We start from the raw sequence: 21,777 nt of genomic DNA, 5'->3' as shown, positions 1-21,777 counted from the left end.
GCCGTAATAATTCCAACAGCAACAGAAGAGTTGTACATAAGAAGATAAAAATTGTGCATGTGCGTATTTTATAAAATAGTGGAAGGTAAACAGGGCAATAATGTGAATGCCATCTCCCCCAACCTGCTGCTCCCCAGATGCCAGGAGTGCCAACGACTCCATGACCATGGGTGCCTGGGGCCGTGGGTGCCATGCGGCATACGTGGCCCTAGCACCGAAACTCCCTTTTCCCTTTTTCATTTCCCATCAATCTCTCATTCCACCCACCTGCTGGGATATATCTGGGATGTGGCCCAAGAGAAACAGGCTTATCATTTGCACCCTCAAAGCAGAGAGATAAAATGCTGGAGACCAAATGGGATGGAGACCAAAATGAGGCAGACCCTGGGGAAGAAGAGGAGGGACAGGCTTGCCCCCAGAGGAAATTACATCCAGTGTGGTTTGGCAGAAAACTTGAACTTGTGAAGGGTCTTGTAAGGAAGGCAGCAGCAGGGTCACCAGAGGGCTGGTGTGTTTAACATTATGTCCTGCCAGGTCTCTTAGGCACCCCATCACCAAGAGACAGGCCAGGGGCCATGATCCATCCAGCCTGCATGAGAAGGAGCCTCCCTCCTGCTCCAAGAGACTTGCTACTCTGATCCTGTGGCTTTTCCTGGGCTTGACTTGGGTCCAATAAGGACAGCTGCAGCGTGAACATCAGACCAGGGATTCTCAGAGAGCCACACCCCCCATCATATTCTATCAGCATCTTCAGCCCTGCCTGTGTGTTTGAATCCCCAACACGATTAGAATTGCATGCAAGAGAGCAGGAGCAGGCATGCTAGCATCAGGTCTGCTGTCACCTTCCATGAGATGGAGGGCTGAATGTCTCCAGCGGGGAGCCTGCTCTGCTAACGTAACCTTCTGGAGTTGAGAATCTTGGGTTTTGCATGAGTTGAGATGGGGTATCCTTTGCAAACATTCAGTCCTCCAACTTGTGGAGGATGATGGAGGACTAGCATGCTCACCTCGGCTCTCCCACACGTGATTCCAGGTGGGTGGGGGATCTGAATACCCAAATAGGTATTTGCTTACTGCTCAGTATTCATTCTTCAGTAACAGCTGAGGGTTGAATTTCCTCTTGGGAAAAGCGTTCAGGGGCCACAGCCCCCAACGCCATCTGCACCCTATATGCAGACACCACATTCTCTTTCTCTCTCACACACACCAATTACACGCACCATTCTCTCCCCTACAACCACAGGTGCGAACTCCCCCATGAAGGGACTGGGCACCCACAAATTTTGGTGCCAAGGCCATGCACGCTGCATGGCACCCACAGTACTGGGCACCCACAGTCGCAGGGTCAAGTTGGCACTCCTGCCTAGAACCCCTTTGTACCCATGACAGTATACTCCCTTACTGAAATTAAGCAGTTCTGGGTTTAGTGAAGACTACCCAAGAACTCCATGTACACCATTTCAAGTACCAAGGAAAAAAGGCTGGATTTAATGGTGTCCATATGAGTGTCTACATGTTGCATCCAATGAATGTACAATCCTAGTACAAAACAGCAAATCAGCAAGTATCTACTCTTTCACACAAACATGAGCTGAGCATCTGCGTAGACACTTCAGAGCCAGTGTGGTGTAGTGGTTCAGAGCGGTAGTCTCGTAATCTGGGGAACCGGGTTCGATTCCCCGCTCCTCCACATGCAGCTGCTGGGTGACCTTGGGCCAGTCACACTTCTTTGAAGTCTCTCAGCCCCACTCACCTCACAGAGTGTTTGTTGTGGGGGAGGAAGGGAAAGGAGAATGTTAGCCGCTTTGAGACTCCTGAAGGGGAGTGAAAGGCGGGATATCAAATCCAAACTCTTCTTCTTCTTCTTCTACAACATGTGAACAAACCTTTGGATGCTGGCAAATGTCCAATATCACAGACTTCCTGGTTAGCACCATCGGCTAATGGCGGATTCCCTCCGAGCTCCGGAGGGAATCGGCTCCACAGGATTTGGGTCTAGCCGCTGCGGTGACGCGGGGACCCTTAAAAATCACAGGCGGTGCAGCCTGTGAACCTGGTGACTCGGTGGGCACCATTTGCGCCCCCCGACCCGCGAAGGAGCCTTTTTAAAGGCTTCGGAACGGGGGATGGGGTGAGTGGCGCGGTGCTGAGAGTCGACTGCTTCTCCTGCAGAGTGAAGCCGCATGCCATGGTCGGAGAGCGCTGACTTCTTGTGAACAATTGGATTTTAAAGCAGCAACCCGTGAGTAGTACGGAAATTGGATTTGTAAAGGAATTTTTTTAAATTTTTTTTTAATTAGGCACGATCGGGGAAGGCGCAAACAGGAAGTCCGTCTCCCCGTCTTGTATACAATCTAAAGCAAGGACCAGCTAACTAAGGTCGAGAGGATTTTTTCTTTTTTATTGGGTAAAGACATTAATTTCACGATTTGTATAATTATAATCCGTCTTTTTTCTTTTTATTCTGTTTTGTTATTAGTATGAAAAGTGGGGAATTCATGGAAGGGAATTTGGGTCAACTTTAGAAAAAGGATTTAAGATTTAAGAATGAGCACTGATGTATAAATTTTGATGTTGTAAAACTGGTTTTTTAAATTGAATTAAATATAAAAAGGTTAAAAATTGGGGATAAGAACTTGTTGAATTAACAATTTGAATTGGAATATAAGAAGGGGAGGTGTGGGGAAGTCAGGGAAATATGTTATAGAAAAATAAGGACTAAACTGTATATGTTTTTCTTTTTTTGTTTTTTGTTTTTGTTTTTTTAATGTATTAAAATGGAAAATTCTTAATAAATATCTATTAAAATAAAAAAAAGCAAATGTCCAATATCGCTATCCTCTGGATTCAGCCCTGCTTGTGAAATATGTGACCTTCTACAACTTCTTGAGTTTTAATCCACTTTTGATAGCATTCAATAGCTTACAGACGCTTCAGGTTACAGATGTTTCAGGTTACAGACTCCGCTAACCCAGAAATAGTACCTCAGGTTAAGAACTTTGCTTCAGGATGAGAACAGAAATCGTGCAGCAGCGGCGCGGCGGCAGCAGGAGGCCCCATTAGCTAAAGTGGTGCTTCAGGTTAAGAACAGTTTCAGGTTAAGAACAGACCTCCGGAACGAATTAAGTTCTTAACCCGAGGTACCACTGTACTAGAAATTTTCATCAAGAGGAGGAATTGAGATTTGATGTGTAGCTGGAAAGGACATCAAGCATTACTTCATTATAAACACGAGCTTGCAAAAGCTTCACAGATACAGGAGAAAATGTTTAGATTTTGTTTTCCTGGTATGTCTAATTCATTTTGTTATGAGCAATACATCCAGGTGCCTGAGAGCTGTTGCCGCCAGTTAATCTAAACAGGAGTCGCACTTTCCCATTCTGTATAACAGAAGTCTCTGTTAAAGGCTGGCCTTGTTCTAAGAAACTAAAATTATTGCAAGAGAAGGCACAAACTTCTTGCTTGTTTCTTCCCTAATATGTAATGAGTGGACCTGGAAGAAGAGTGCTAACAAACCCTGCCCAATTCCAAACAGTATGGCAGACTATGTGCTGCTGGAAAGTGTTAGGGATTATGGACAGGAAAAACCCCTACAACATAGTGAGCAACATGTGGCCCTTCAGCTTAAAAAAATATCCTAGAGGAAGTCATGTCTGTCTGTTTGGAATCTTGAGCAAGGTCTTTCCTGTTAGGAATGGGGTAAGGATGTACCACAATATTTTGTTGCAGTTCCCATTTGTCAACAGTATCAGCAATGATCATCTTGAATGTTCATTCCTGGCAGGATGCAGTGAAACCACTGAGCCTCTTGGGCTTGCTGATTGGAAGGTCGGCGGTTCAAATCCGCACGATGGGGTGAGCTCCCATTTCTCTGTCCCAGCTCCTGCCAACCCAGCAGCTTGAAAACATGCCAGTGCAAGTAGGTAAATAGGTACCACTGTGGCGGAAAGGTAAACGGCATTTCCGTGCGCTCTGGCACTTGTCACAGTCCTCCATGCACCAAAAGCAGTTTAGTCATGCTGGCCACATGATCCAGAAGAGCTGTCTGTGAACAAACACTGGCTCCCTCAGCCTGAAGCAAGATGAATGCTGCATCCCATAATCACCTTTGACTGGACTTAATTGTCCAGGGGTCCTTTACCCTTTACCTAGGCAGTAATCTCACTGACTACAATTTTTCACACAGCAAGGCCAGTTTTATATCAAGTTTAAATGTATGCCTTTGTGAGCAAATTTTGTGGCTTCTGTTAAATGCCTCATGGCCACAATACCTCAAGGACTGCCTCTCTCCAGGTAAACTGATCTGATATGGAGTGTTTTCCCAAAGGAGGCTTTGGGGGGATTGTTCTTACTGCATTGTGTATTTTTATATTTTTATACTGTCCTGTTATCCTTGGAAGAAGTGCAGTATAGAAATTTAATAAATAAATAAGCTACCATGGATGTCCCCTTATACCAAATAATTATTGATTCCTCCCCTATCCGCCCCTTATGAGGAATGGTACAAAGGACTGCCTTCCATGCAGTATTTTGTAGAAGTACTGCTTACTGTTCTTGGCAAGTGGTTGAGCTGTTTGATTAAGAGCATAAGAACATAAAAAGAGCCTGCTGGATGGGCCATTGGCCCATCTAGTCCCAACATCCTGTTCTCACAGTGGCCAACCAGATGCCTGCGGGAAACCTGCAAGCAGGATTTGAGCACAACAACCCTGTCCCCTCCTATGGTTTCAAGCAACTGAAATTTAGGAGCACGGCTTCCTCCCACTGTGGAGGCAGAGCATACCCATCGTGGCCATCAATAGCCCTCTCCTCCACCAAAGGAGCTCCAGTGTAATGAGTTGAATTTCTTTACCGTCTTGCATACCTGAGATCACATGGAAATATTCAGAATGACCAGAAGTACAGCTGAAATCATGGCTCACAACAAAATCAGACCAACATCAGACTAGTGGTTGGAGTGACGGCCCTGACAAAACAATGAGTAGACTATCCTCTCCTGGCCCAGTGGTAACATTTCATTTCACCCCTCCTGGCCTGTGGTTTAAGGGAAGCCACGCCTGGAATCAATCCACTTCAGTAAGAGGATATACAGCAATGCCTGTGCAGTATTTGGAAGTCACTGCCAATACTCTCCAAAAGAAGTGAGAAACACTGACTCTATGTCACTGGTATGTGCACTGCTGGATCAAACGGCCTGGTGATTTTGTATATTTTGGAAATGATGAGTGCCGTACTATGGAACATCTACGGTTGGTGCCAGAAGCCAAGTCAACGGGTATATGGGCAACAGTTAGTCTGGTTCAGTCTCCTTTGAGGAAGAAAAGGAGAAAAGTTGGAGAAGGCAGCTACATGGTGTCGGCTGGTATCCAAGGTAACTACAAATCAGGAAATCTCTTCCAAATCTTGCCTCTGCCTTGAACTCAATAGGTGGACTTAGGCAAACAATTTATGCTCTGCCTTAATTCTGCCATCTGCAGTATGATGGATAATGACTCTTTTATGGGATTGTAGATAACAATTACAACATAATAAATAATAATAATAATAATAATAATAATAATAATAATAATAATAATAATAATTTATTTATACCCCACCCATCTGGCTGGGTTTCCCCAGCCACTCTGGGCGGCTTCCAACAAAACACTAAAATACAATAACCTATTAAACATTAAAAGCTTCCCTAAACAGGGCTAACTTTAGATGTCTTCAAAAAGTTTGGTAGTTCTTTTTCTCTTTGACATCTGGTGAGAGGGCGTTCCACAGGGTGGGCACCACTACCGAGAAGGCCCTCTGCCCTGTAACTTGGCTTCTCGCAGCGAGGGAACCGCCAAAAGGCCCTCAGCACTGGACCTCAGTGTTCAGGCAGAACGATGGAGGTGGAGATGCTCCTTCAGGTATACTGGACCGAGGCCATTTAGGGCTTTAAAGGTCAGCACCAACACTTTGCATTGTGCTCGGAAACGTACTGAAAGCCAGTGTAGGTCTTTCAAGACCGGTGTTATATGGTCTCGGTGGCCACTCCCAGTCACCAGTCTAGCTGCTGCATTCTGGATTAGTTGTAGTTTCCAGGTCACCTTCAAAAGTAGCCCCACATAGAGCACATTGCAGTAGTCCAAGCGGGGGATAACTAGAGCATGCACCACTCTGGCGAGACAGTCCACAGGCAGGTAGGGTCTCAGCCTGCATACCAGATGGTGATGGTAAACAGCTGCCCTGGACACAGAATTGACCTGTGCCTCCATGGATAGCTGTGAGTCCAAAATGACTCCCAGGCTGCGCACCCAGTCATTCAGGACCAGGGAGTCCTCCACACCTGCATGCCTCCTGTCCCCCCAAAACAGTACTTCTGTCTTGTCAGGATTCAACCTGTTAGCCGCCATCCATCCTCCAACCGCCTCCAGGCACTCACACAGGACCTTCACTGCCTTCACTGGTTCTGATTTAAAAGAGAGGTAGAGCTGGGTATCATCCGCATACTGATGAACACCCATCCCAAACCCCCTGATGATCTCTCCCAGTGGCTGCATGTAGATGCTGAAAAGCATGGGGGAGAGGACAGAACCATGAGACAGCACACAAGTGAGAGCCCAGGGGTCTGAACACTCACCCGCCCCCCCCCCACTTTCTGAACACGACCCAGGAGGAAGGAGCAGAACCGCTGTATAACAGTGCCCCCAGCTCCCAGCCCCTCTAGATGGTCCAGAAGGATGTTATGGTCAATGGTGTCAAACGCCACTGAGAGATCCAGTAGACTAGGAAACAGCTCTCACCTTTGTCCCTAGCCCGCCAGAGATCATTGACCAGTGCGACCAAGGCAGTTTCAGTCCCATGATGAGGCCTGAATCCTGACTGGAAGTGATCCAAATGGTCCGTTTCTTCCAGGCATCCCTGGAGTTGTTCAGCAACCCCTCGCTCAATCACCTTGCCCAAGAATGGAAGATTTGAGACTGGGCGGTAGTTGGCCATATTGGCAGCATCTAAATATGGTTTTTTAAGAAGCAGTTTGATAACCGCCTCTTTCAGCGGGTCTAGGAATTCTCCCTCACAGAGAGAAGCATTCACTGCCCCACGAAGCCCATTGCCCAGCCCTTCCCGGCTAGCTTTTATAACCCAGGATGGGCAAGGATCAAGGAGACAGGTGGTTGGTTTCACTCATCCAAGCAGCCTGTCCACATCCTCGGAGCTAACAGATTGGAATTGATCCCACGCAACTTGACTAGACAGGACTTTAGCACTCTCCCGCCCTGGCCCTGCTCCCACGGTGGAGTCTACCTCTTCCCGAATCTGAGCGACTTTATTTGCAAAATCATTGCAGGAGATCATGTGGCCCATATTGGGCCCCGATGTAGCAGGTGATTCCACTAAATTGACTGGTGCAAACTAATGACTTCCTAAAAATCACTGCAACCCCCCCCCAAGCCCTGGGTTGCTGTGTGTAAGAGACCTAGTGAACAAGCAGTGGCAAGGACAGGCCCATCTGCTTCATCCAACCAAGTCTCTGTTACACATGCCAGGTTAAGTACTCCATCCATGATCAAGTCATGGATGGCAGTGGTCTTATGAATCATTGACCTGGCATTGCACAGCAGCACCTTCAGGTCATGTGGGTTTCCCTTGTTGAGTCCAGTATCCATCCGGTCAAGACCAGACCCGGATGCAGGGATAGTCCTCAGACAACGACTAAACCTGCCTCCTCTGTAATGACATAGTCTGGTCTAGGAGGAGCGTAACTCCTCCTCCTACCTGTGATCACTGAGATCAGTTGTCCCAGTGCATCCCCCCTTGTGGAACATGCTCCAGCCATTTTGTTAGCTGGGACCCACTCCCCGGCAGCCCTGACCCCTCCCCTTAAGAACAAAATAAAACCTTTTTTAAAAAAACACACAATAAAACAATACAAACATAAAAATGTAAAAATTACAAATACATCAAAATCAAACAAATTCCCAAGCCCAACCAAACATCCACCCCACCCCCCACCCCACATACAAAAAGTTCAAAGGGGAAAAAGAAAATTTTAAAACATTTTAAAAAGAACTCTGCGCCCTTCCGAGTCCTCCTGGACAGCAGCAGCAGTAGCAGCAACCGTCCTTATGAGGCCTGTCAGGCCCCGCCCTGGGCTAGGTGGTGAGTGACAGGAGTGGGGCCCTTAGGCACTCATGCAGGGGAATAATGGATATGAACACTTTGGACACTTGGAATCAGAGGAGTCTGGTTCATTAGAGCTAGTGGGACATAGGCACACCAACCTCAGTCTTCCCTCAAGCTGCCACTGTAGCTTACAAGCTCCTTACTTACAAGCAGTCTAGGGGATGACACTGGCTCTCCGTTTCCTCCTCAGTTTCCGTGTTACCTTTGCAGAACTGAGCAGGAAGGAGGGGGGAGGCAAGACTAGGCTCTGCCCATCATTGTCTCTGGTTCTCCTAGCCATTGGCTCTGGCGCCACCTACTGTTGGCCTCCCTGCCTTTTACCCTACCAGTCCTAATGAGCACCAGTCTCCACTGCTTGAAATAGCCAGACAAATGATTAAATATTTCTCAACCAGATTAATCTATTGCAGGGGTAGGAGACTTGTAGCCCTCGAGATGTTGCTGGACTTCAACTACCATTCATCTTTGAGAATGGTTATGCAGGCTAGGGCTGATGGGAGTTGGAGTACAACAACATCTGGAGGGCCAGAGGTTCCTCATTCTCCATGTTTAGCCTGGAGAAGAGGAGGTTAAGGGGTGATATGATAGCCATGTTCAAATATATAAAAGGATGTCATATAGAGGAGGGAGAAAGGTTGTTTTCTGCTGCTCCAGAGAAGTGGACACGGAGCAATGGATCCAAACTACAAGAAAGAAGATTCCACCTAAACATTAGGAAGAACTTCCTGACAGTAAGAGCTGTTCGACAGTGGAATTTGCTGCCAAGGAGTGTGGTGGAGTCTCCTCCTTTGGAGGTCTTTAAGCAGAGGCTTGACAACCATATGTCAGGAGTGCTCTGATGGTGTTTCCTGCTTGGCAGGGGGTTGGACTCGATGGCCCTTGTGGTCTATTCCAACTCTATGATTCTATGATTCTATGAGAGGTATCAAAGCTGGTGACAAGCATTCAAGATGCCCATGAATTAATATGAGGATTGCTCCTCCAAGGTTTAAATGAACTTAAAAGTTCAGGTGATGGAGAAAGGGGAAGAATGTGAACTTTGTAAAAACTGCATGCCATTTTAAAAAATATTTGTGAAAAACAAAAAACAATTTCTTAAGTATTTGTTCTCATTAGAATATCTACTGTTGACCCACAAGAAACTGAGCACTCAAAACTTGATATTTGTCAGAAGCTTATGGCTTCTGTTTCTAGAGTGGCAAATTCTTGCAATTTATTGAAAACCTTTAAAGAAGCCATGGGTGGGTTGAGGAGCAGCTATATGGTGTGGGCAGTGTGAGCCACAGGATTTTCTGGACTCAGTAGAAAGAACTTTGACTCTCCTTTTCCCTCAGAATTTCCACGAGCTTGGAACAAAACCTCACACCCAGAGATGGGTGGTTGCCAAGTGAGCATCACACAAGCTGTACCTTGACACTGAATTTCAATTCTGTTTCCCTGACTGTGGTAAATTTTGAGATGGAGAATGAGGATAAAACTGCATGTGATGCAGTAATTCAATGACTGGAAGCCCTGATGCCCTTTTGTCTAACAAAAAAGCAGCTCTGGGGTCAATTTAGAGCTACTATGTTGTGGGGAGGGAGAGGAGTCCTAATCCTGTGTCCGCTTGCTGATTCCCAGACTTAAATTGCCCTTGGAAACTGTGAGCAGTTCTCAAGTTTCCCTCTTCATCAGTCATGGCAGGGATGGGCAAATCTCAAACCTGGAGGCCAAATGTGGCCTTCCAGGCTTCTCAGTATGGCCCTCAGGACTCTCCAAAGGCCATACTCTTCACTGCCACCAGCCTGTGCCCACATCAAGTAATCCCCCCCGGCTGGAATGTGTCATTGAATTGTGATGGTGCCTCTTGCATGTGTGTGTAGAAACCCCTTTTGTGAGAGTAGAATCATAGAGTTGGAAGAGACCACAAGGGCCATCGAGTCCAACCCCCTGCCAAGCAGGAAACAAAGTAGAATCTAACCTAACGTACAAGGGGGAAAGCCACTTCCATGAGTCCATTCACTTTTTGGCCACATTCATAAGGCATATTTAAGGCCCTATGATACCACTTTAAACAGCCATGGCTTTGGGAGCTGTAGTTTGTTAAGGGTGCTGAGAAGTGTTTGGATATCACTGTTCACCTCCCAGAGCTACAATTTCCATATTTCCTCATTGATTGTTAAACCACTCTGGGAACTTTAAATGTATGGGGTGAATGTGACCTTTGCCTCTGGTCCAGTCAATCGCTGATATGTGGACCCCAGAAGGTTGCTTACAAGAGAATATGGCCTTTGGGCTGAAAACGTTTCCTCATCTCTGACTTATAGTAGCCTTTTATGTGTGTGGAGGGATTTGGACGGGGGACGTGGTGCAGGAGCAAAGAGAGAGACTCTGTCTACACACAATGCCAGTGCTAGTCATGCCCCACTTTCCCTCTGCAGCTGGGTTTTGTGAAATAAAACGACATAAATATCTACAATACTGGAACTTCAGCATCACACACAGTGTGACTTGCATGTTTGAATATTGAGAGGGACAGTTTTGTATGAAAACTGGGGAAGGAATGGATTTATGAGGCTGTCCAAGTGGTGACCTGCAAAATTGGTAGCAGACTTGAATAGCAAAGCATTGATGATAGGTAAGTGTTAAATAGTCTATAATTCAATGCAATTAATTTACATTAATTAATGTTATTTACTATTGTCTGTATGATTATAGATATACTGTATTTAATAGACATCCCTAACATAAACAATCTGATGTTCATACATTAATATATAAATAACATTTGTGCTATTTACTCACTGTTCTCTCAAATATAATGAATCTATTAATGCTACATTATGTTTCAAAAGAAAATACAGGGTTGGTAATCAGGCTCATTAAACTGATAGCAAACATATTTATTCAAATTTATAGTTTATTCTATTCATTTCTTTTAAACACCGGAATGTAGCAAATCCAATATTTCCATCATTGAAACCATTTCCCAATGGCAAGAAAGACATGTCAATGATACACAAAAAGTGATAGCAGTATGTTTCCCCAAATAACTGGGACAAAAACCAGCTTATTTACCAGAAGTCTTATTATATTTCAGCAGTTGGTGCAGATATTAATTCATAATATATACATTTTTAGTATTCATCAGATCATTTTTCAACACACAGTGTAAAGGGCAATGAGTATCAAACTCTGGTCAAAGGGGTTAAATTCTTCAAATAATCAGCCACAAATAGCACTTGAAAAAATTAGTGCTTCTGAAGCCTCACTCCAAGAAGATGGTGGGGGTCTCGGATCTCCAAAACTCACTAAGCAACAGGTCCTATGATTCCTGGGGGACGTTATGGCAGTTCAAAGGGTGTAAGACCTCTGCCCCCAACATATGCTTTCAGTGGAGATAAAGCCTTTGCCCTCCTCTGTCTGTGTTCAGCTGGGAAGAAGAATCCTCTGCCCCAGTTAGGACAAAGCATGGGGAAACTGGCAGACACACATTGGCAGAAGGATGGTGACTGGGTGGGGAAATCTGAGCCAGCCTTCCCCAACCGCGTGCCCTCCAGATACAGCCAGAATGGGGCTGATGGGAGTTGTATTGCAGAACATCTGCATTGTGTTCCAAAACAGTTTGGGGAAGGCTGATCTGAGCAAACACAAATCCAAATGCTTCCTTGCTCTCATCCTTGAGCCAGACCTGATAGAACCATTCACAATTTCAACCTTAAGCAAAGTAGTAGCAGGAACAACTTGTGCTATCACAGAAGTTGCCAAAAAGGGGGGAAGATAGAGTCTCTACTGAGAATCAAACTCGTTTTTAGAGATCAGAGAGGGGATGGGAAGAGCGGGTCTCCCTTCCTTCTGCACCACTGGATCAACAATCCAGGTAAATGGGTGGAAGAAAGGGGGAGGGAGAGAGGAAGGCAGGCAAACAAATGGAAAGGGAAAATTCTGATCACGCCTTGTGCTGAAACCACTCTGATGTAATTGTGAGTGCATCATCAGCGGAGCGTGGCAGATTCTGAACTGGGCTCAGAATCAACTGAGGCATGTGTAGTGCTGGACTAGGACCTGGGTAGCCCAGGTTCAAATCCTTGCTCAGACATGAAGCTTATTGGGCCATTCACTGTCTCTCAGCTGAATCTGCCACAGAGGGTTGTTATGAGGCTAAAACAGGGGGAGAGAGAACAAGTTATTTCACTTGGAGTTCCTTGGAGGAAAGGTGGGATATAAATGCAGGAAAAAGTAGATCGTTTTCCAGAAAATCCAGGCATAGAAAGGGGAACTCTCCTTGATCCTTGCCCATCCTGGCTTATAAAAGCTAGCCGGGAAGAGCTGGGCGACGGGCTTCACAGGGTGGTGAATGCTTCTCTCTGTGAGGGAGCCTTCCCAGACCTCCTGAAAGAGGCGGTCATTAAACCGCTTCTAAAAAACAACAACTCTAGACCCGGCCAATATGGCCAACTATCGCCCAGTCTCAAATCTTCCATTCTTGGGCAAGGAGATTGAGCAAGTGGTTGCTGAACAACTCCAGGCACGCCTGGAAGAAGCGGACCATTTGGATCCCCTCCAGTCGGGCTAGAGGGGCTGGGAGCTGGGGGCACTGTTATACAGCGGTTCTGCTCCTTCCTCCTGGGTCGTGTTCAGAAAGTGGGGGGGGGGTGAGTGTTCAGACCCCTGGGCTCTCACTTGTGTGCTGTCTCATGGTTCTGTCCTCTCCCCCATGCTTTTCAGCATCTACATGCAGCCACTGGGAGAGATCATCAGGGGGTTTGGGATGGGTGTTCATCAGTATGCGGATGATAGCCAGCTCTACCTCTCTTTCAGATCAGAACCAGTGAAGGCAGTGAAGGTCCTGTGTGAGCGCCTGGAGGCGGTTGGAGGATGGATGGCGGCTAACAGGTTGAATCCTGACAAGACAGAAGTACTGGGGGGACAGGAGGCATGCAGGTGTGGAGGACTCCCTGGTCCTGAATGGGGTAACTGTGCCCCTGAAGGACCAGGTGCGCAGCCTGGGAGTCATTTTGGACTCACAGCTATCCATGGAGGCACAGGTCAATTCTGTGTCCAGGGCAGCTGTTTACCAGCTCCATCTGGTATGCAGGCTGAGACCCTACCTGCCCGCGGACTGTCTTGCCAGAGTGGTGCATGCTCTAGTTATCCCCCGCTTGGACTACTGCAATGCGCTCTACGTGGGGCTACCTTTGAAGGTGACCCAGAAACTACAACTAATCCAGAATGCAGCAACTAGACTGGTAACTGGGAGCGGCTGCTGGGACCACATAACCCCAGTTTTGAAAGACCTACATTGGCTCCCAGTATGTTTCCGAGCACAATTCAAAGTGTTGGTGCTGACCTTTAAAGCCCTAAACGGCCTTGGTCCAGTATACCTGAAGGAGCATCTCCACCCCCATCGTTCTGCCCAGACACTGAGGTCCAGCACCGAGGGCCTTCTGGCGGTTCCCTCACTGTGAGAAGCCAAGTTACAGGGAACCAGGCAGAGGGCCTTCTCGGTAGTGGCACCTGCCCTGTAGAACGCCCTCTCACGAGATGTCAAAGAGAAGAACAACTACCAGACTTTTAGAAGACATCTGAAGGCAGCCCTCTTTAGGGAAGCTTTTAATGTTTAACATACTACTGTATTTTAATACTTTGTTGGAAGCCACCCAGAGTGGCTGGAGAAACAAAGCCAGATGGGTGGGGTATAAATAAAAAAATATTATTATTAAATTATTACTATTGCTAAGTCAGACGTTGTGAGTGGGTGTGGCCACTGGCCGAGGAATGGGGGGGGGAGCGCACTGCCCCCAGCACCATTGGGGAGGGGGGTACCATCGCAGCCACCCCCCCGGACATGCTCCGCGCACCCCTCCAGTGGCAGAGGAACAGGGGCGGGGAAGTGCATCACCCCCAGCACCATCGGGGGGTACCATCACGGCCGCCCCCCAACACGCACCACACACACCCCACCGCACCAGGCACCACGCCCCCAGGACACATGCCACGCCCCCGGGCTGCACGCCACACCCCCGCTGGCGATGTGCTGCAAGCCATGCCCCCACCTGCTCTCCGCTCCCAGTGCCAGAGCATGCAGTTTTGTCACTGTTCCCCACTGTGCTGGGCGCCATGCCTCCAGGAAGCATGCCACGCCCCCAGGACGCACACCAGCCGCACTCCCAGCGATGCCGGAGCATGCAGCTTCACCACTGGGTGTGGCCAAAGTCAGTGGCAGGAGACCTGCTTTGCATGCAGGAAGATGGTTCAATCCCTGATAATCTTCTGGAACGGCTGAGAAAAAATCCTGTCTGAAAGCCTGGAGACACTGCCAGCCAGTGTTGGCAACAATGAACTTGATGGTCTGAGTCAGTATAAAACAGGTTTAGATGGGTGGGTGCAGGGAGAGAGGTAGAGATAGAGAGAGCCGGCATTATGGGCAACAGGTGGAGAGTATGAAAGCCAAAGCTATATTTAAGGAAAGGCGCTGCTGAGACTGTCTGAAAGGACCCAGAGCCACATGGCCATGTCATGCTGCTTCCAAGATGGATGAGGTTGCATCTTCTCTTGGTTGTAGCTGCCCTGGCAAAGTCAGAGGAGAGGATGGAAGAGAAACGAGGACAGTAAAAGGGAGGCAATGGGACAGCCATATGCCAGCAGTGCCAAGTTATGCAAACTGTCATATGGGAAAACATGGGCACTGCACTTTGGAAATTGCTTGGCATTATATGTCCCTGTTTGCCTACTGTCTTGCAGTAACCCACACAGAAGGAACATGGGTCTGTTCAGTCTGTTTCCATCCTGCCCCAGCAGGGTGCTACACCTGATCTCATTTTAAAAAACCGTAACATTACTTCGACCCAGTTGTTGTTGTTGTTGTTGTTGTTGTCATCCCATCTTTTTCCCTGACAGGGACTCAGGAAATCATTAAAAACAATTAAACATTAGCAGACTCTCTCAATCTAGCTATGCAGATCATGCCAATAAAAACATCACAGCACCAGCCCTTTCCTTAAAAACATTCAGTTCTCCAAAGCATACACCAGCTTGCAAAAAGACAACAAGCAGGGGGAGCTAGTCTAACTTCTCTAGGAAGGAAGTTCCAAAGATTGGGAGCAGCCCCTGGAAAGGCCCTCTCCTGTATCCAAAAAAAGCATTACTGTATTGTGAGAGTGGCAGGACCGAGAAAAGGCTCCTTTAAGCCCAGCATCCTGTCCTCACAGTGGCCAACCCATGAGAACCATGCAAGCAGGACCCGAGTGTAAGAGCAATTCTACCCCCCAGCAGCAGAGGTAAAACATAGAGGTAATTTTAATCTGTTTAAGTATTTTAAGTTTTGTAAGCTGGAAAGTAGGGTTGTACATTTTTCTTGATTTTACGGCTTTACCTTTTGTAAACCACTTTGAGGTTTTTTTACAATCAAGAGATTAAATAAATAAATAAATAAATAAATAAATAAGAGTTGGTAGCCATTGATATCCTTCTCTTCCATGAATTTGCCTAAACCTATCCTAAAGCCTCCCCCACCCCTGAGAAACAGTGCACACAACCTCTTCTGCTCAGCTTGTCACATAGAAGGGATAGATGGAATAAGCTCTTTACCATCTAAGGCAGGTTCCCCATAATAAGCTCACAGAGCTTAATGAGGCTATATTATAGGTAGTTTAGTACAAAACTCTCAGAGTCTGCAAAAATCAGAGATTGGAGATAGCTTGTGTATATTAGGAATACTTTTTAGATTCAAGCTAGGAGCCTGTAACAAATAACATGAGTGCTTACTTCAAATCAAAATTTGTCCCCGTCCCTGGTTTTGGTCCTTGTTGCTTTCTGACAGTTGCAATAATTCAGTGACAGTAAAAGTCACAAAGGGGAGAATTTCTGTGACAGATGCTTCTCCAGTCTGGTGTCATCCTGATGTTGTTGGACTACAATTCCCATCAGCTGTAGCCAGCTTGGTCAGGGATTATGACTTACGGTCTTCAAACAAAAACATCTTGAAGGTCCCAGGCCACAGAGAGGTTAGGCTGGCCTCAACTAGAGCCAGGGCTTTTTCGGCTGTGGCTCCGATCTGGTGGAACACTCTGTCACAAGAGACTAGGGCCCTGCGGGACGTGACATCTTTCCACAGCGCTTGCAAGACAGAGCTGTTCCACCAGGTCTTTGGCCAGGGCACAGCCTGACTCTCTCCCTCGGCAATCCTCACAGAACTCTAGCCCAATGGTTGCCATTAATCTGATTGAAATTAATGAAATGATTTTAGAATGTTTTATCATTTTACTGTTGTTAGCCGCTCTGAGCCCGGCTTCGGCTGGGGAGGGCGGGATATAAATAATTTTTTAAAAAAATTGTTGTTGTTGTTGTTGTTGTTGTTGTTGTTGTTATTATCATTATTATTATTATTATTTAAATTGTAGTTCAGAAAGCCAAGAGGGCACCAGGTTGGTGCAGCTACTCTAGAACTACCCTTGGCTGGGGTGGCCAAGATGGTGTCCTTTAGATGACCTGGAGTACAAGTCTCACTGTCTTTTGGCCTTGCTGGCAGGGGCTGATGGGAATTGTAGTCCAGTGGCTTCTGAAGGTCACCATGCTGGCTATTCCTGATGTATACTTAGCAATCACTCCTTTCGGCCACCTTGTCTCAACCAACTTCCGCAACATTGCTCCTCCTGACCTGAAGCCTTGTGAAGTTCTTTTCCTCTTAGATTAACCTCTTCTTGACTAAAATGTCTGTCTTCTCTGTCTTTTGCCTCAAGTCACATACCATTCCTTCAATTTCTGTTCTCTCCTTGCCTCTGGACTTCCCATGTCATAGAGGCATAGAAGCATAGTGCTAGAAGGCTCCCTGAGGGCCCTCTAGTCCAGCCCCCTGCAAAGCAGGAATCTCAACTAAATCCTTTTGCTTCTCTGATTCCCAGGGACTTCTTTCAAGTCCTCAGGCTGCTTAAAGAAATTCATGTGAGGTTTTAATCTCAACCACACTAACAACTTCCCTTGTCCTCACAGAGCCTGTTGCTCTGCTCCCCAAGCAACCAAACATTCCAGTCCCATCTCAGTCAATTAATATCAAACATTTCACTTCCACTAGTACAATGTGATAAGAATGTACCATATTTTTCCATGTATGATGCCCCCATGTATAAGACAACCCCTATTTTTCTTGAACCTTAAATTAAGAAATCAATATTTTAAACACCAAACAGAGTGACTTTGAAATAGCAACCCCAAGATCGCCCAAAGTTATTGCCTTTTTGGGGGAGATCGCTGCCCTGCAGCCCCCATGCCACCCTGCACCCCCTACCGTATATTAGAACATCAGCTGCAGCCACCCTGTAATGGTTCACTGAAGTCCACACACTGGTTTATGGAAGTGGATTGGCAGTTCCGGCAGCTTCTTCACAGCAGCCGCGGGAATGTAAGGAGAAAGACACCCCCCCAAAAAAATATTTCTAACAATATTTAGCAAAAAAACATTGTCTTATACATGGAAAAACCCAGGACCCACTCTTAACCCACTCATGCATCTGGGGAGCCATTTCTTAATCTTTTACCAGTGGTGCCTCTGCTGTCACCCAGCATGAATCAGGCCACGACCCACTAGTCCATCCCGACCCACCAGTTGAAGACCAGTGATACAGATAGATTTAATTGATTCCTCAGATGCAAAAGATGCATATGGGTCATTGCCAAAAAGTCACTACTTCTATAAAAGAGAAGAAAGAACATGTGGCCATTGGGAATTCATAGTGCTACAACCATCAGAAATCCCACACAGCCTTTAGGTACTGGCCACACCCTTTAACTTTCCTCTGCACAACCACAATGTGCACAAACATGCTCCTTTTAAAGTCCCGACATCCATTGGGAGTCCTGCACTGGATCCACACTGGAGAACTAGGTTCTGTAGCTCATAGCACAATTCAGATTTCTGGGTAACTAGTGTAAGAGTTTTTCGCAGGAGCCTGCAAGCCATAATCAGCTCCAAACATCAAGTCATTCATAAGCAAGGCTCCTGTGTGTGAAAGCCCTACACAAAATGCACACTGCTGGCACTGTTCATTTGCTACCACCAATCATTTATGGGTGGCACTGGTGGCTTTTAGTCTGCAAAAAAAGGGTAATGCTCCAAGCTGACCCTCAGCAGGAAAAGATGCTTGGGAGTTTTGCACTCTGATTGGTCTCTCTGTAGGAAGATCTCGAAAAGATGTTGCTGCTCCATCTAGTCCCATCTCTTGGTAGGCATATCTTGCCTTTGAGGCTGACTTTTCCTTCCTATCTCATGAGCAGACAGCTAAGTACACCCAGGTACAGCTCAACCTAATGTGTTCAACCAGTGAGGCTGTTGCACAGCTTCACATGCAATCAGCTTGCTATTATTGTAAAATTTCTTAGGGCAACTTCTTCAGGATCAAACATAGCCAATTCAACAGACACAAACAGGTTTACCAAAGGATATGGCTCCGGCAGATAACTCATCTCATCCATCAAAAGAAGCTGCACTTTCAAGGATGGTGCCTACTCTCTCTCACTCTGACAACCCCACATTGAAGCATTTGTCATATCTTATTCAGATCATCTCCAAAACGAAACCCTGACCCAAGCGCTTGAATAATAGAGGCTCTGGAAGTTGTGACTGAGACCTGTCAATGACCTCTCTGTCTGTTTTCCTAACACAACTCTTAAACACATTCCTTCACTGATCCTGTGGCTTTAGGACAAAACTACATGCTGCAGCAATCCACTGAGAGTCCTTTTGCATGCATGCTTGTTATCCATGCATCTCAGTGGCAAATGCTCCATATACCCCCCCCCCCAGACAAACAAACATTTTCTCCCGAAAAAGTGGCTGAAACTTCGGAAGGAGAAGAGATTGGGGCTTACCTCCAGACTCTGGGTTTGCATGGAGTGGCAGTGTATGGAGCAGAAGCTGGAACATGGGCAGCAGCACAGACACCACTGAAGGAAGGCTGGACCTCATAGTATTGCCTGGAATGGGCCAGAGAGCGGCACTCAGACCATTCCCCGGACACTGAGCAACAAGCACGCAAAGGAGGCACAAGCTACAGACACAGCCTGTCTGTTTTCAATTGAAGGTTCGGCTACTACTATATTTAATAAGCTTGCAGCTGAGGGAGGGATGTTCTGAAGTTCCCCACCAGTCAGAAACAGGGCTGGGTTAAAACAGATACCTCTCATGTTACAAGTCAGTTCCCCTTCTTAAAGGGCTAGTTCTTCCCCCTCCCCATTTCCCCTTTTAGAAACTCTTTGAATATCTCCTCCTTCGCCTCCTTCCCTCTCTGTCATAACTTTTTGGGAACTGGCCAGGCTTTCAGCTCTTTGTTTTTCAGTATGGTTCTTTCTGACATGGCTGTGTGAAGGGACTCAGGGAGGTTGTTTGAGGCTGCAGAGAGATGGTGTTTGTCTATACATAAAGATAGGGCTGGCCCAATAAGTTTTGCTCCCTGAGTCAAAGGGCATGGTGAGATGTTTGCATTGCTTGTACCATGGGACTGGCAGTTGAATCTTACATGAATGCTGGTGATGGGAGAGCACCCTCTACTTCACCAGAGTCAGCAGTTAACAGTTAACTTTGTAGCCATGTAACCATGTAGCATGGACAGCTCTGTCCTCCAACAGATGGGAATAGTCAGGTAGCTTAGGATGGACTGCCAAGAGCCTACTGCCCCTGCCTTTGCCCCTCAGCACCTGCCACCTGAGGTGGTTGCCTGACCTTGTTTAACAGTAGAGCTGCCTTTGCTTAAAGACTTGGGTGGCCAGATTGCAAACTATGGGAACACAGGAAGCTACCTTAGTCAGACCAACAGTCCACCTAGCTCAGTGCTGTCTGTTGACTGCCAGTGGCTTGCTAGGATTGCAGTGTGCTGCCTGGAGCTGATGGGACTCTGTATGCAAGGCAGATGCTCTACCACTGTGCTACAGCCCTGCTGGTTTCTTTTAAAAGTGATGAGACATTCCAACCAGTGACTAGTCAGGGGCTACTTTCTTTTAAATGGAGGCAGATTCAATAATTATGGGAGCCCCCACATTACAATCTGCAATGGTACTGAAACAAGTTTAGCGCCTCATCTGAGTCAGGGGAGGAGCTGTCTGACCTGGTAGAGTCAGATGCCTGTGTTCCTATCTGTTCCTCAAGAACTAGACTTTAGAAAACATCCTTTTCCTATAAATGAAGATGTACACGTTCCTGTTTTGGAACTATTGTTGATATGCTGTTCTTTATGGGTGTTTCTAAAAGACATGGTGAATCTGGTAATGAGATCAGGTTCCACAGTGGCAGCAGTGGCAGTAGTTGCTGGAGTGGTAACTGTGGTCCTTGCTAGAAAAATAGCAAAAAACATAGAAGCTTGGCTCATTCCATGTCAAACCATTTGTGAATTTGGCTCAGTCTTGTCTGCGCTGTCTGACAGCAGCTCTCCAGGATTCTTAGCCAGAGAACATTCCCAGCCCTACCTGGGAATGCTCAGGATTGAACCTGGGACTAGTCTGAATGCAGCACAGATACTCTATCACTAAGCTATGTCCCTTTCCCCTTTAAGGCAACTGTTCGCATATTGGGGCCACATAACCATCCTGTTACCTAAGGTGCAAATAACTAGACAACACCTGGCATATTGGTTTGAAATCAAATAAGGCCACAACTTTATTGCTTACAGATGTGAAGATTTGGCCATAGGCATTGTGGTAAGCAACTTCGAATGTCACTCCTGCCTGTCCACTGGGAGTGTTTCTGTTATGTAGTAGCTTGGATCCTAGAACAATAGGCAAGTAGGATCCTAGAATGCAACAACTGATTGGCTTGCAGGAAAAGACAAATCAGGCTCCAGGAGGGAAGCAGAATCAGCCAATCAGACGGAACTCATTGTGTAAATAATGTATATAAAACCTGAGGTTTGGGGGGCAATTCAATCACTGTTTTACAAGCTGCAATAAAGAGCATGGAATCACTACAGGACTCCGAGTATTTTTCAGTTTCTAAGGGTGAAGCCAGTGGGTGGCGGATGCCCTATATCCTATGTTAAATTGGGCTGTCCCCCAAGTGGTCTCCATTGGAGGTATGGTATGGCCCTAGCCCCCATCTGGGCATCAGACAGGAGCCACTTCTCCCAGATCCTTTTAACCGGATACCCTTACCTGTGGAGAGGCAGGCAGAGGCTACAACCTGCCCTCCAACCTAGACTAGGCTTTCCCAATGTCTATCCGCCTTACAAAGTTGTGACAGTTGCTATGAGGTAGGTGAAAATCGAAATGGTGGAACCAATTTTCCAGATGAGAAAAAAATCCTGCTCAGCCCCCAAAATACGGCAAACGACATTGTCCACAGCAAGGTCATACCATCCACAAAAACCCTAATTTGAGGGAGGGAGGGTGGATGGGAGAACTGAAATGGTGAGAGAGAGACTGAAAGGCCCAGGAGGCCAGGAATTTATCCTTGCCCTGGGCGTGGGGCCAAGCACCGATATTGGTCAGTTGGCCCTGCGTTCAGGGGAACTCCCTTTAATTCCGAATTAGCCCAAAGGAGGCCCAGGACCCACCCACAAAGCTGCCCACCAGAGAAGGGGTGAATGGACTTAATGAATGCAACATCAGTGAAAAGAACTGGCTGTGTAGTGTATTAAGGGAAATGTCATTCTAAAAGAT

The 21,777-nt window shown here is 46.7% G+C and overlaps 1 protein-coding gene across 1 annotated transcript in view; it reads right to left on the bottom strand.

Annotated features, from left to right (window-relative positions):
- The window catches only part of CSPG4 (chondroitin sulfate proteoglycan 4), a 110,086-nt gene extending 90,873 nt beyond the window's left edge, over positions 1-19,213 (bottom strand). The window contains exon 1 of the mRNA XM_082198000.1: positions 19,000-19,213. Within this exon, the coding sequence (XP_082054126.1) occupies positions 19,000-19,096 (97 nt within the window). The 5' untranslated portion in view covers positions 19,097-19,213. The remainder of the gene's footprint in view (positions 1-18,999) is intronic.
- Positions 19,214-21,777: the final 2,564 nt, after the last annotated feature.

The sequence above is a fragment of the Podarcis vaucheri genome (genome assembly GCF_965113315.1).
Source record: "Podarcis vaucheri genome assembly, chromosome: 14".
In the NCBI taxonomy this organism is placed as follows: Eukaryota; Metazoa; Chordata; class Lepidosauria; order Squamata; family Lacertidae; genus Podarcis; species Podarcis vaucheri.
The sequence above is the reverse complement of the archived record's forward strand: the minus strand, read 5'-3'. Positions and strand labels throughout refer to the sequence as shown.